We start from the raw sequence: 16,521 nt of genomic DNA, 5'->3' as shown, positions 1-16,521 counted from the left end.
TATAAAAAGATATTTACAATCCAGTGTCCCTTTCAGCTATAGTTTATGAAGTCCCTCCAGTTTCAGTTGTAAAAACACACAGTCAGAGCAAGAAGAGAAAAGATAATGATCGATGTGTCATGCGTGGCTGCATGATGTCACTGGCACTGCATTAAAATGGTAAGTGCTAAGAAAAAGAACGGAAAATACATTTAATAATAAGCAAAGGAAAGAATCTTTATAAAAGAAAAGTGACCGGGGACCAGACCTGTGCCTCTGCCGGATTTCTTAAGGCAGGACTCACTGCGTAGTTTTTGTTGGGTAGTTGATGGGACGTGAGTGATTCCTTCAGTTCTGTATTTACTGATTTTGGGTTGTTTTTTTTTTTTGGCGTATTGGTGAGCCTCTGTTGGCTGTGAGCATCATTGGTACTGGTCCCCATTAGGAATGTGATGTTATGGCACTTGGTGCAGATCGACAGGCAGCGTGACAGGACGGGAGTGTGTGTCCGTGCTGTGTTCAGTAGTATGGCACTGAGCGCGCTAGCGCACCCTCATCTAAACACCCACATGGCTCTTTATATACATCATTAATAGCTGCACACCAGCTGCTGATTGGCTGACCTCTTGCCAGCTGAGGGTTTACTGGGGCAAGCAAGGTGCGACTCGAATTCAGAATGGCCTTCACAGAATGGAACGAAAAAGCAGAGATGACGATGATAGCGGTAATCTTAGAGTGTGCATATAGCGAGTTAGCTGCAAGTTTTATTCCTTCTTTTTTTCCCTCCAACTGCCCATATTTTCATTCCACTTTTTCTTCATTGCAGCAGCCCCTTCTCATTTGGTAACCTGAGGGAATGAAAAAGAGAAAGAGGTGTCAGTCTCTGGCTGTTCGTAGTTGTTGAATAAAATTTGGAGCAATAACATCCTAGTCTCTGGGTTCCCTACAGGATGTTTCATTTTAATTATTATAACTCAGTACCCAATGAGCCATCTGCCTGGTGCTGCTGGTGAGGTAAACTACCCCCCCCCCCCACACACACACCCCACACACACCCCACACACACTACAACCAGAGCTTCTTCTCAGCTCTGTAAGCTTCCCCCCACTGACACCCCCAATATGTGTCTGTCACAAACTTGACAATTATTTTATTTAGTCTCAATTTATTGTGGTAGCATGAGGAAATGCAGAGAACAACAGAACTCTAAGATGATATTTGGCTGATGCAACGTAACAGCGTTAAAAATTGTTAAATACTAGGGTATTATGCTTAGATAATCCCATCACTGACGTTTACAGAGCATCCAGGGTCCTGCTCGGGATTTGTCTATCATTATGCCACAAGTAATCTGGCCTAGAAGCTCCTCTACTATCAAACAAATCATTGTTTTCTTTATTGTGTGATAACACGCTCTAATACACAGTGAAAATTCAGTAATTGTAGACGATTGTGGACCAGGGGTTTTCAAGACCAAGACTATTTTAAAATACATTAAAATAAAACCAGCTCGTTTAAATAATATCTCACAATATTACAGTTTTTACTATATTATTCTTTTTAAAAAATCAGACTAGGTGAGCATAAAAAAAACACCTTTTAAACAGTATTGCATATAACTCTCAGTTCATTTTGAATAGATTATGTATTAAGGAAATCCAACCATGCTTAACTCTGCCTAAAGGGTGAATGGTTGAAAGACATATCTGGTAGTGTAATCAATGATTAGCAGATGTTCTCTAAAAGGAAAGACAAGCTTTTTATTGAAAAGACTATCATGCTAGTATCTGTCCACTAGATTTAAGCACTCACTATGCAAGATCTCTAAAGTGTTTAGCACATCCTCCATCTGCTATATAATCCAAGGGCAATGGTCCATTTCTTTCTCTTTCATCTCTCATTTGCTCTCTACTATATTCTCTTTACATTGGTTGCAGGCCCTTCCTGTCTGAAATCTTCTGCCTTCATCAAGGCTAATGTCACAATAGTGATTTTTCCCGTACTCCCACTCCCGCTGTCACATCACCGTGCCTCCTCGTAATTCCTTTTCTAATAACGCGTATGTGGGTGTCCGTCTGTTATGTAACTCTCCGGTTTCCTCTCTACTTTGTGCTTTGACCCCTATAGAGAACTTTTCCCATTTATATAAGTGACTGAGGCAATATGTCTTGTCATCACATGAGCATTTATGCTAATGTGTGTGCCTCTGACAGGCTAACCCTCAAGGCCATGGTTTGCGCTTCGTCCAACCAGAGATATCTTATGGATTTCCTGTTAAACTTCAGCCTGTTTAAGCTGTTAACCTAATAAGGAGCAGTAGTTTTGCTAATTAGAATGTGGAGGGTGTAGTAGAAGAGTAGGACAGCTAACTTGGGACAGCCTGTCTGCATTACAAAAATACATTACCACATTTAACGGTCACAATCCGCCCTCTCAATTGAATATTTGGGGGACTAGTTATTTTTAGTGTACTGCTCCCACACACATTGTCCTCCACCTAAAAAACTGGCAACCAGAGAAACCTTTTTCCCGATGTTGTTTTCTTTCTCTTTCTTTTGATGCTTTGCCGTTCTTTTAGGGCATAAAAAGTCATGGTAATTACACAAACAGGCTCATAACAGTGTGTGAGAGGCTGATAAGAGAAAGAGGGGAAGGGGGCAGGAACAGAGGTTTGAAGAGGAGCCAAATTTGAGATTATTAACTGATTAAAATAAACTGGTCACCCATTCTATTCTATTCTATTCTATTCTATTCTATTCTATTCTATTCTATTCTATTCTATTCTATTCTATTCTATTCTATTCTATTCTATTCACTGATATTATGATAATCAATTACTTTAATGTGTAAAACAAAGTTGGTATATCTCCTCTTACAGTACTTAATACCTTCTGATAAATAAGCTTGAACCATTGTATTCTGCATTTAAAATATCAACAGGATAACAGTTCTGTAACCTGGAGGCCTTTGTTGGAGGCTTGCAGGAATTTGAGGTCTTACCTTAACTGCGGACAGCGGTCGGGAAAGCTGGTTTACTCTGCTGGTAGAAAAAAGAAACAGAATAATGAGGGAAATATTGTATAGATATTTGTGCAATGTTTTTGATAATTGTACACTCAAATGAGCAGGATCTCACATGAACAAAATATCTTAATTTGTGTTCCGAAGATGAACAAAAGTCTTAGGGTTTGGAATGATATGAGTGTGAGTAATTTCATTTTTGGGTGAAATAACCATTTAATGTACTTTGAAGGGTTGTCAAAGTTAACATGGTAATTATGATTTGATATATGGATTTATTGGAAATACTTTTTTTTCAGTCCTATTAAAAGATATCCTAATCCTGCTTACTTGTAATTTCATTCACTCTATTGGAATTCTCAATGAGGACACTTCATGGCAGTGTGATTGTCTTCCCTACAGGCTGCATGTGCTTTAACACACAGTTCAGGGATGCTTATATCTTCAGTACATCCCCATGGACACTTTGCCAACTGACGCCAGGCAGCAAAAGATATGAGACAAATGCGTGTGTGTGTATTTTGCATGACTGCCTATGTGCACGGTGTTTTCCCCTGCGCTATAAATGTCTCCCCCTCAGCTCAAAACAGCTAACAACCTAGAAATAAAGTACTTTTCAAGCTCAATATATATTCCTCCGCTCCAGTGAACGCCTTTCATTTTGTATGTTGCATCTATAAATAGAGGAAGACAAACGAGTATGCTACATCGAAGTACTGAAACAGCACAGTTAAAATGCTATTTTTAGGCTCGATTGAACCTCGTGATGATGCAATGCTTATGAAAAACTGTGAGAAGGGTGTTACGCAAGAGTATTGTTTGGAAATGTTTAATGAATAAATGCACAGGCTCATGACGGCTGGATATAAGCTTATAGTTTATGCTGCATCCACAAACATAACTGCTTTAATCTGTAGCTGCTGCTTTTAGCATGCACAATATTGCAGTTCATTACATGACATATATAGCTGCAAATGCAATTCAGTGGCTATTTCAAACCATGATGGCTACATAAGGTGTGGTAAAACTCCTGTATAATCTACAATCCACTGAGGGAGGATACACCTTCACTTGATATATTTACTCTAGAATAAATATGATGTAAAAAATCACCTTTAAATTGAAACTTAAAAGTTAAGTGTTTTTGTCATTTATTTTACATCTGAAGTGACATTTTTAGTTTTTTGAATGTTAAAATACTTTCCTTTGTCCTATTTTAATATGCAGAGTATAAGTCATTTTAGAGTATAAGTACAGAGTATAAGTCATTCATAGGTTTATTTCCCTGAATAAATTCCCTTTCCATTGCTCTGTTTATTTGAGTGTCCGACCAGTAAAATTGGCTCAGCCAATGTGTGAGTTTTGGGCAGAGATATCTGTTTGACTCACCAACAGCAGAAGTAGGAAGTGTTCATGGAAACCTACTTAGAAAATTGTCAGTTATATATTATTCTGTTAGACACTACACTTTTGAACATGGTCACTGTATTTTTAGTTGAGATTTATTCATTGTTAAGACTGATATATTGTATCCTTGGTTTCAAGTACACTATTTGTATTCCACTACTTATGGTATATACTATAGCAGGAAAAAGAACATTAAATAATCTTGTTGAGTAGCTCCTTGTGAAAGATGACTATAATGATTAATCTGCCTGTTGTAATAGATGGCGAGACAAGAAGAAAAGTCAACCTCCTTAGCCGTCTCTAAGACCTATCGTGGGAAGATCTTCTGCAGAAACCCAACATACCACCCTGCCTAAAAATGTCCTCAAGCAGACAGGAAGGAAGTCATTTTTGAGTGGCAACACACACAGGAAATCCACTTGATAAAAGACGGCCGCAAAAAGGAAAGTGAGTCGCAAAGTTTGAGTATCATGTTTGTCTTTACCTTTTAAGGGAATGGGACTCGTCCATAACCAAACCAGCTAATGTTTATAATAAAGGTCTGTTTTAAAATGTCTATGTGTAAATATACATAGGGCATATATACTATAAACATATATAGTATCTCATAATGGCTTATGTATGACATGTTAAAATTAAATTACATGTCTGGGTAGCTTGAATGGCAGAAGACAACTTTGAGGTTTATTTGATGTTCAGTTCCTCTCATGTCGCCATGACTGTTTTTACTGGAAAAAGACTAATTCCTATATCCTATATTCATAAACTTGCTTAACTTGTCTTGGCCCAGTGCTGGTGTACTGAAATAACATTTATTTTGAAATCTCTCTTATAACGGGTTAATGATTTGAGTAAGGGAAGCAATTGATCTACTAAAGGTCATCTGTAGTCCATGTGATGTGTCATTTCCCCCTTGGCAGATCACTTATGCAGAGTGTCTTTGTTTAGAGAATACATCTAGATCTCTGTCCATCTATCCAGCTCGTTCATCCTCACGAATTAACTATCCACCTGAGGCTATTCACCAGGCACACAAAAATGGCCAAGGCTACCAAAATCACCATGGCAACCGCTATTCTCCGGATTGTCATTGTCAGTGGAGGAAATGAGAAATGATAGTCCCATTTAGGAATGTAAAGTGAGGACCCTTGAAACGGAAGCACCTCGATGTCATTAGAACAATGACTCAAAAGATTAGACTGAATTACTGTTAGCTATCAAGGTTATGAGGCTTAGACACTCACTGTTTCTCCGCTTTGTCACGATCGTCGAGGAAGAAAAGGGCGGTGGCGAGGAAGAAAATCCCCCCCAGAACGATGACAAAGGGACAGAGCATGAGGGCATATCCCAAGCTCAGGAACTGCCATAAAGCTGACGTAGCGTAGCTCTCCTGCAGGGAGTCTGATATCTGTAGGAACACATAGACACAAACAAAAGAGAACTCATTAGCAAACAAAGGAAAAGTCTGCTGTGAGCCATCAGCGACATTAATGCAATAATTAACTTCCTAATATTGTCTTCAAGTGCTGTCAATCAGTTACTGGGTGAACACTTAATCCTTGTGTTAACTTGTCTTAAGCTATTGGAATCTGTTCAATAGTAAGTCAATAAATCTATAAAAAGACAATTATAATTAATTAAACTATTGATTCAGTCAAGGAGGCATTTTGTTTAAGTTTCAATTTATCATAATCTGATTACATTTTATGCTGTTTGTTTCCTCAAGATTCACTCAGTCAGTAGTCAGCAACTGGTTCTTAATGTTAAAGACCACATGACATATTTCCTATGTAATATTAGAGAGGGATATTGTCATTGCATTTGATTGTACAAAAATAGTACAAATAGTGTAGTGCAGGATGAATGAGTCAGCAATATTTGTGGTCCATTTTCATGGAAGACCATTTTAAATGCGTACATTTGCTAAAATGAATTTGGTCAACTTCTATGAGCACACTAGCATACGGACTAAAGAACACAAAACTCAACTTTAGGACAAAACCCACTATTTTACAAAAAAAAAAAAAAAAAAGGGATGTTTCTAGTGTTAATGCTTTGTTCTAGCCATTCTAGTGTACTATATTATTACAAAATATAGCAAAAGATGTACATTTTGACATAAAGACACTGACAACAGCATTAAAATGATGTTTAGCAGGGCTCCTCATCTGACTCACTTTAGCATGGCTAATCTGTTATCATCAGCACTAGCGTGCGAGTCTCATGGGTCGGGTAGGAATGCTGACACTAAAAGGTGTATGAGTGGGTGCTGACAGTGAGGTCTGTGTGTGTGTGTGTGTGTGTGTGTGTGTGTGTGTGTGTGTGTGACCACACTCCTGTATATGTGTATATCTCAGCTTTTATTATGCCAAACATTAATGTTGAACTATTTCTACAGCTAAAAATAGGGCTGAAGTTGAACATTTGTGGTGCGTATCTAATGAGTTTTTTTTTTTTTGCGGAAAAAAGATGGTAGATTGCGGCTGATAGCCTATTTTCATAGATAATTACACCACCCACTATGCCTAAGGGTATAGATTCACTCACAGGTACTATGAATGTTTTTACATCAGTTAGAGTGAAATGGAGCATGCCCAGGTATTTAGGAAATGTTATTCATTCACAGGTCTAGTGCACATATTGTTCACTTTTTAGAGGAAAGTGTTGTCTGCCTGCCACATGTATAATGTCTGGAAAAACTATAGTGTCACTGCCCAGTGTCAAAGTTCCTGTGGTTTTTCCTCTAAAAACTGTTCTTATTTTTATTATTCAGAGCTGGCAGTGTTTTTTTTTGTTTTTTTTTTTTACAACAGAAGTACGTCACAGCCACCATCACACTAGCTTGCCAGACCTCCGGAGTGAAATTATCAAGTAACTGTTGATGCATGACTCGGCCCTACATTGCTGGATTTGACAGGCCAGAATGCCCACACACTTCCTCTGAAGATGTACCCACTATCTTAGAGGTAACTGAGAAGATCATTGTATTCACAGAGAGCAACCGAGTCATGTGACCTATACATAAAACGTTACAAAACATGTGGCAGCATTATAACCACACTGCCCAGCTGTCTGTCCACAGGTAGGGCATTTTGAGCAGATGGAATGTGGTGGGTTGCTAACACTGTGACTTGAGTGAACTTTTAGCTTTCTTGTAGCTCAAACAGTACAGCACAGTGCTAGCAACAGCAATATCATGAAGTTAATTCCCCTTGAATTGACATTTATTCATGTAGCATAAACTTTTATCCAGTACAAAAGGGAACTTGATAAAATGCATAAACTTGATAAAATTTACATGGCTATTCAATAGTTTGGGGTCAGTAAGAAGAATTTATATTTTTATTAAGCAAGGATGCATTAAATTGATCAAAAGTGGCATGTAATGTTATAAAATATTTCTATTTTAAACAAATGCTGTTCTTTGAACTTTCTATGTCAAGCCATTAAATCAATAATGTGCAAGACATGTGGTTCAAATACCAAATGATGGAGAGAAAAAAACATATCATATAAACAATATACAGGCAGATTAGACACACTTCTTACCTCCTGCTGTGTGCTTATGACACACTCTTGCAGAATATTGATGTGTATGTGAGAGATAGATAAAGAGCAAACACATTGCAAATGCACTTTTGTTGTAAGAGGTTGAAAGTGATAATGGAATAAGTGAACAATGGGTCTGAACCCTGAGCCCTACATGACATGGGGCTCTGAACCTGTCAAAAGCACGCACATGAGTTACTGTTTAGCTTGGATCAACTCCAGTGACTCCTGTTCGGAATGCCAGGAATGTCTACAGGAGTCGGAAGTCTAGGAACCACGGCGTGCTTTTTCCGGAGTTAAGAAGAATGATGAATTTATGCTGCACAGTGATCGGTTTGCCTTTGTTTTGTTAACATGAACAAGAGTGGAAATAGGAAAAGGAAGATGGAGCCAGGGTCAGCGTACAAAAACATAGAGCAAAATGTCACAAGGCGGCGTAGCTTATTGTTACACACAAGTGTTTAAGAGACCGAAGGGAACACTTGTAGATGAACGTAGCCTTGAATGAGCTGATGACTGGCATATACCAACATAATGTCTCCCGAGGAAAGGTATTACTGGAAAGAAACGCAGATCAGGAAGAATGGAAAACCTTCAGAGGGCTTTTGTGTAATTCTGCCATTGTGAACTCAAAAAAAGAGCCATGAAAAAAAAAAAAAAAGCAGTCCCTACACACCAAATAGTCAATACTGAACAGTATATACTTGTAGCAGAAAGCAGTATATACTTGTGAGACATTCTTACCAGGCCAATGAGGTACGGACTCCCAGCATCCCCTAGTAAATGTGATGTGAAGCCCTGGAAGGCAACAGCAGTGGCTCTTCTGGTCGGTATGACAACATACTGGAGAAAGAAAAGAGGTGATAGGAAAAGAGCAGTGAGAATCACATGAAAACAAAACAGGAAAACAAAAGTACCATGAGTGCTCACTTAAACAGACACTGTCAGAGCGCTTTACACTGACCCAGGCTGACTGGAGTTTAAGTATGCAGTAAGACCTTATCTGACTCAACTTCATGACAGCTTTTCTTGGTAAATCTTTAAATCAACCTTACATGCACTCTGTTTACAGCTTCTCTCTTCTCTAACTCACTTACTTCCTTCACACAAAAACATCCAAACTGAAAATGTTATTCCGTTTTATTTTCCATGAGTGGCATTTCCATTAAGTGCAATCAAAAGTAGCAATTTTGTCTTGGGTCCCACCCAGGCTATACCAAACCTCGTAGTCATGCATCCCACCATTCAAAATAAGAAACTAGCCTGAGAAGATGACCATTTTGTAACAGTTAAAGGCTTTAAAGTTTCCACTCGACCCAGCAGATAAATACAGGCTTTCAGTACAAACCATTAAAATGTCCGCTGTAATGGCCCAGTTCAAAAAGAGCAGCGTCTCTCCGATGAAAATGCAGATCTGAGGAGAAAAAGAGAGCGAGGGGGGGGGGGGGGGGGAATAGAAGAGGAAAGATCAATTATAATTTCATTCTTTCAAATTAAAAGTTACTCTACCATGTATGTATATGTATTATTGTGTATATATATAGAGAGAGAGATAGCGGAATAGATAGATAGATAGATAGATAGATAGATAGATATGTATATATAGATACACACACACACACACACACACACACACACACACACACACACACGCACACACACACACACACACACACACACACACACTGTCATTTGGTCAAAGACTAAATTAACCCGGCTCATCTACTAAATAAAAACTAACAAAAAAAAACAATAAATGTTGTGGAATATGAAAACATGTCATTATACTGTGGTTATGTTATATGTAATTTTTGATTTGAGGGCAACAGGACCATGTTGCGCTCCAAACCATAAAAAAGAGACAAGCGGTTAGCATTAAACTAGAGTGGAACTCAAAATGTCTGGCGGCTGAATCCGTGTCACATTTAACAAGTTATTACAACAGATTGGTGCAATCCCATGAGAACAGACGAACTGATTTAAGCATTCCCACATAAATTAACTGATATCCCACAGTGTCTAGTCTGGATTTTCAAGGTGCTTATGGCAGACTGAGACACAAGCATTGAATATCTCCACTAATCTTAATGACTTGACAGAACGTAAATGGTCTCTCCACAACTCTGAGGCCAGAATACGACTGACGGCAGCTGCTGGGGTCAAACCAGACAGGATTGTGAGGAGAACTGTAGGTTGCAAGGGAATTTGATCATTCAAGTGGCTGTTCTGACTTTGACAGGGTCTTGTGTTGGTCTCAGAGATTTGTTGAGCAGGGCTGACAGAGAGATGACCTCAGGGTGTCATTTTTTTTTAGTTTGTGGGTCTAGAACCTTCCATTTAGATGTCAGTGTGAGAGAATATCAGAATAGAAGGTGAGGAAATGAAAGCATGAAAGTGTGCGCGTGTTTGGACATGTATGAAACTCTGTCCCGAAGTGACTTGAGGCTCAGACAGCGTGACGGACAAACAGGCTAAAACTGTAAAGCCCTGCAGGACTCTGGTTCAGGACTGAATTGTGATCAGCCAACGTGCTGACGAGACAGCAGCTGTCCCTGCTGGAACAGACCCTGACAGAGCTCCAGCGTGCTGTCACATTCTCAGACTGCACATCTGTCACTATCAAATTTTCTCACTCCAGATATTTCCCTCCTTAAAGTTTTGGATTCCTTGTTTTTCGTACGCTACATTTGGATGTAATTACAGAAGCCTCGTGGCAGGTGATTGAAGGGGTGCTCATGTCTTTAGTTGGGGGCTGGCTGCCACTGTCATGTTATCTTTTTGACAAGATGGCATGAGGGCCTGTGGTCTAAATGATGTGTCATTCATTTCTATAAATACCCTAAATTTGAAATTTACTGTAAAATCTGGACTGATTGTTGCTCTCAGTAAGACTGACAGAAATACACTTTTCCATTTCACATTTTCCAATTACAGTGATATTCCATTTGAATTTTAAATAAAAAAAATGTTTCTGTTTTCTAAGAGTTTAGTGAGATAACTTTGGGGTCGTAAGTAAAAAAAAAAGTCTCTTATGCTCAACAAGTCTGTATTTATTTGATTAAAATATACAGTAAAAACAGTAATATTGTGAAATATCACATTTAATTTTTTTTTTGAAAACAGTTGTGCTGCTTAATAAAAATTAAAAAAAGTGTAATTTTTTTGAGGATTCTTTGATTAACAGAAAGTACAGGGATTATTTGAAATCTTTTAAAAAATTATAAATGCCTTTACTGTCACTTTTGATCAATTTAATACATCATTGCTGAATCAAATTCTTAAAAAAAAAAAAAAAAAATGTACTGAACCCAAACTTTTGAATGTTGTTCTTGTCTTGTGCCATTTATAGATCAAGATCCAACTCAAGATTGGTATGAGTCCATGAGACCCCAGGTCAGACCGTTTGCTTTTATAGTCCTTAAAGTCATCACAACTTTTAACAAAGGAACAAGAGGTTGCAAAACCAGGTCGGTTGAGGGTACAGTTATTGAGTCTTTCATAGTTAAGATAAGGAGGCAAACGTTGAGCAAGCTTCGAGTTTCTCAAACACGGTGCATAGGTTCTTTTGTCCATAGGAAAGACAAACAGTCCCTAAAAATACTTTCTCATCAGACTTTTCATCATAAACACTTATGAGATTCCCAGTCTGTTTTTTTGTTAGAAGAACGAGTATTTTTTGTTAGAAGAACGAGTATGACCTGGTAGAATTTTTGTTTTCTTATGCAGCATGACTTTTTCTCCATTAGTGACTCACAAATGCCACAGTCTATTGTTTCTTAGCCGTAACTGTGAAAACTGCTCCTTCTTCCTGCTTTACATGCCAATTAAATAAGAACGCAGTGCCTGTTGCTCTTATTCTTTTAGTATCGGGTTTGGACCTAACAACCCTGCCAAGCAACTATGGCTGTTAAATCAACTGAATGCAACAGACTTTATATCGTTTAAAGCCTTATATTGAACTCTGAATAGATGTGACCTTATTTGACTTTGGATAGTCAGAAGGGAGCTGTACTAGAGATATTCAGGCCACAGTGTTAAGAAGCAATTCAGGAGACAATCTATGGCAACCAATATAATATGAGCTATTTACGTGAAGCGTCATAATATTGCAACAATATATCAAATGTAATTCATCATATAGGGGTGAATTCAGGTTGATTGAGACACTTTTTCCAAGTCATCTCAATTGCAAAACGTGTCCCAATCACCCTGAATTCAACCTAGTTAATGTAATGAGTATTAATATTATTTTTAGTCTTAGTCTTAATCTTAATATCTTAGAATAATTGTATTATTTATTGATTGATTGATTATGAGTGTAGAAGCCAAATAGTTTCTATTCTATTCTATTCTATTCTATTCTATTCTATTCTATTCTATTCTAGTCTAGTCTAGTCTGTTGTTTTTCAAGTACACACACACACACACACACACACACACACACACACACACACACACACACACACAAACAAGAGCACACGCACACGCACACACACACACACACACACACACACACACACACACACACACACACACACACACACACACACACACACACACACACACACAAACACACACATGTTTTAATGGAAAACAAATCCAAAAGACTAATTTATAACTAATTAAAAAGTAAATTTTTACAGTGTAGACTTGTGAAGTAGGCTGAAACTGAACAAAGTAGAGTTACTTACATATGCTCCCACAATGCTTTTCTTGGCCACAACAAAGATGAGGCAGATGAAGATAGCAGAGCCCAACATGCTGACCGCACACACCAGCGGGTCGGCACGCTCCGTCTTCTGACGGCAGAGCCGTGTGGTCACAGCGCCGATCACCACTCCCAACAGCCCAGTCACGCAGGTGATGGCTCCAAATATCAAACTGGAGATGAGAGAGAAACATAGTAGTTGTCAAAACTGTAACGCTTGCGACTGACCGTTGGGTTTCAAGTGGAGTGTGTGTGTGTGTTCTGACCTGTCTTTACTGCTGCAGGGTTGATAGGTGCAGCTCACTGCTGTCTTCTGCACCACCTGAGCTCTGACTAGGTACTGCGGGATCCAGATCCCAAACGCCCCCGTGGCAAATGACACTGCGGCCGATGCCAGAGATGAAAATACATAACTACGGCTAGGGAACAGAAAGAAAAGGAATTAACATGCATAATTCTTGAGTTTTCATTCAGTAATTTTTTTTTTTTGCATTTCCAGTTTGTCTGTTATTTTTGCTCTTTATGTCTTTCTGACATAATGTATGTGATTGCTGTGATTTTGCCAAGTAAGACATGTTCCTGGATCAGCATCTATTGGTGATCCTGGAACAATATTGCTTTCCAAAAACATAGTCCTAACCCTATCCCAACCCCTAAACCTAACCCTGCTCATAAGTTATTCCTAAAATCAGTAGAAAAATATAGGTGAATAAGAATAGTGTAGAAGCCCCTAACCCTTGTTGTAAACTTGACATTAACTAAAAAACTATCCCTCAAATCTGATTGGCTGATTGAAATGTTGTTCCAGGATCAACAACGATCTATTCTAGCAACATGTTCTACTTGGTGAAATCACGTTAACCGATGTGATATGGGTAGTTGACATACATTTGATGTCAGTTTGGCCACAACAAAGATGGTTGGTCTAGTGGTGTGAAAAATACATGTACTAATAAATGCGTATATATAATATAATTATAGTTGAATTATGTTACATCACAGGATAAGCACAGACTACTTGAACTACTTGGCCCTTGAAATTCTATGCCAGCTACTCCAATAAACTGTCACCATGTTCAAGTGAAGGCAGGACTGTAAAAATAGATATTGAGGGTCCAATATTCACTCAATGGTTGATTAAGTGATTGCATCTGGTACGTCCCAAACCTAAACATTAAGTTCATGGATAGAAAAAAAAGTGGCATACTTTTTGGCAAGAGCTTTCATGTCACAGAGCCAGGAAGTGCGCGTCTTTATCCGTCCAGTGAGTTGGTCAGCACTCCCTCTCTTCGGCTCAGGGATAAAGATGAGGATGAGGAACCCAGCAGTCAAACCTAACATTGGAGAAACCTTGAGACAGAAGAAAACAAGATGATATTGCAGAGTTTAACATTGCCTTGTTGCCTTGTTTTCCAGAACAATATCTAAACATGCTTAAAATAATAGATATGTAATTGAGAAGCAAATTACTTGAGATTTTATGACATTTTCAGTTAATAACATACCTCAAATTATGTAGAATAAATCTAACAAAATCAAGTCTCATTATCTTATATAGGTTTTCTTACACAATTTGTAGATGTTTTTACTCGGAAAAAGCAAAAATGCTGCTTAATTTTTTTTCAGTGCAGTGCTCTTAACTAGACTAAACATTTTTTGCTTGTATTACTGTGAGTCTGTGCTGTCTGTTAAACAAAATCTTGTGGGCTGAACAGTATAAAAAACGGTCTCACATCCTGTTTGGTCTAGCAAGTTATTCGTTGAGTCGATAATGGTGGTGTTATGTATTTTGTGATAGTTTTATTTATATTCACATTAGGGTGTGTAGTGCCGGCAGGGAACTAGACTTCAGTGTGAAGTGGACTCTATTAGGTGATGTTTCTTTACTCCATCCTCTCGTTTTCTTTCTCAGTTTTCTCCCTTGTGTGGGAGCAGCTGCGGTCCACCAGGCCATGAGCTATTATCTCTTTTATCATCCTTCCTGATGGCTACAGCACAGCAGTGTGTATGTGTGTGTGTGTGTGTGCGTGCATGTGTTTGTTGGTTCGGTCGCCCACATGGAAGCAGCATAAGCACCTCCGTCGCTTGTGAAAGCCAAAGCAATTCTGTCTGTCAGACGCAATCCTCCTGGAGATCATTTATAGCACATTAAAGCAAAGCTCTGCTCAAAATTGTGTCTTATGGGTATGTATATGAGTTCTTGTAAAGATTTAGTCATCTGCACTGCAAAAAAGTTCCTGATCTGTATTTTTGTCTTATTTTCAGGTAAAAAGAGAGAAATTAAATTAAAACAAGATTCATTTGTATAAGCAAAATTAAGATAATATTATATTGAATCTATCTTAAGAATTATATACTACTGTTCAAAAGTTTGTAGTCTATAAGATTTTTTTCAGAGCTTCAAATAAATGCTGTACTTATCAACTTTCTGTTCATTAAAGAATCCTAAAAAAAAATTAGCATAGTTTCCACAAATATTTTAAGCAGCACAGCTGTTTTCAACATTATATGCAATATAACTTAATTCAAGAGACAAATACAAGTTTGAGAATATATTGGAGAATAATTATTAGAATTATATATTATTATCTATAAGCATTTATACAAATTTGTGAATGTTTTAGCATTATAAATAGCATGAGAGTGAAACAGATCACTGCATCCCATTGACATGCTGCTGTTTCCTGCACTATACTGTGATTCTGTGGACTGAATGTGTGTCTGTGTGCACTGCGGTGCTTTTGATACAGAGCTGCAGTGTCTCACTAAAGCCTGGATTTGGTCTTGTTATCCCTCTGTAACTAGAAAACCCAGCAGCCGTAAAAAAGGTCTTTGCAGTGGACCTATTTTCTAACAGTCACACTGTGGAGATCCCTCCCTGCCTCTCTGGTTTAGTTTCATATCAAAGCCTGCGTTGATCAGTCATCTTGAACTCTGACTCTGTCTCGCACTTTGTCAGATGCTGCCCTTTCCTGCTAATCTCAAGCTAGTGCTGTAGCTTCTTTCGTGTTTGTTAAGGTTAGAGTTGGGACGAGTGTAATCAAAGAAAGAGAGATCAAGGTGCTATTTTTCCTGGTATTTCCCCTATTCGACCCGCAGTTGATTGATATGGCTCTCAATAATTATGATATAATCCTCCACTCCAAAAAAAACACACTCCCTCTTCGAGAACGAAAGGCGATTGAGTTCTTTAGGGGCCTGCAAAACAAGCGGAAAGTGGCACGGAGTGTTTTTTCCCCTCTCAGAGCAGGATATGGCCGATATGGAGTCCCTTTTCATCTGTCTGTTGTTTTTATACTCATTTAAAGTGTAGTGATGATTAATAGTCCCCCAAACCATGAGCTTTGTCTCGTCAAGGAATGTGTTACTGCATCCAAGAGCTCAAACAACGGAGCTCTGCTACTGTTTCCAAAAGCGTTCCGATAAACTAGCTACCGAATAAAGCCATTTATGTTCCTGAGGGTCATATAACTGTCATGTTCAGAGGTGTTTTTGTAAGAATGAGAGGGTTTAATGCTCCTCTTAAAGTCTCCTTTCAGGCCTAAGAGCTCGACAACAGAACCTTGCTGGAGTTTTAAGAGGCAGCCATACAACAAGCTTAATTCAAGCTCACGATAAAACCCTCGTTAGATTCTTTATGACCCCGAGAAAGGAACAAGTAATGAAGCCCACCTGCTAACTCGAGCATCCACCTGTTAAAGTTTGAACTGAATGAGAGAAGCAGTTGGTTATAAAACTGTGCTGAGCTAATGAAGGAAGAAAGACAGGAATCTAAAGCACTTCAGAGGCTTCTCACTTTCTCAGAAAAGTTGTTTTTGCTCTCTCTCTCTCTCTCTTTCGCTGCCCAAAAGTTGCAG

The 16,521-nt window shown here is 38.5% G+C and overlaps 1 protein-coding gene across 2 annotated transcripts in view; it reads right to left on the bottom strand.

Moving 5' to 3' along the window:
- Positions 1–353: 353 nt before the first annotated feature.
- The window catches only part of spns2 (SPNS lysolipid transporter 2, sphingosine-1-phosphate), a 67,878-nt gene continuing 51,710 nt past the window's right edge, over positions 354–16,521 (bottom strand). Inside the window, exons 6-13 of one of the 2 annotated variants that reach the window (XM_079871062.1) lie at positions 13,872–14,014; positions 12,931–13,083; positions 12,648–12,837; positions 9,305–9,370; positions 8,701–8,799; positions 5,652–5,815; positions 2,980–3,019; positions 354–827 (exon numbers count right to left, since the gene is read on the bottom strand). In XM_079871062.1, the coding sequence (XP_079727188.1) occupies positions 816–827; positions 2,980–3,019; positions 5,652–5,815; positions 8,701–8,799; positions 9,305–9,370; positions 12,648–12,837; positions 12,931–13,083; positions 13,872–14,014 (867 nt within the window). In that variant the 3' untranslated portion in view covers positions 354–815. The remainder of the gene's footprint in view (positions 828–2,979; positions 3,020–5,651; positions 5,816–8,700; positions 8,800–9,304; positions 9,371–12,647; positions 12,838–12,930; positions 13,084–13,871; positions 14,015–16,521) is intronic. The other variant, XM_079871063.1, reaches the window with a different exon arrangement.

This window comes from Squalius cephalus (genome assembly GCF_949319135.1).
Source record: "Squalius cephalus genome assembly, chromosome: 5".
Classification (NCBI taxonomy): Eukaryota; Metazoa; Chordata; class Actinopteri; order Cypriniformes; family Leuciscidae; genus Squalius; species Squalius cephalus.
This window is presented reverse-complemented; position numbering and strand designations above follow the sequence as displayed.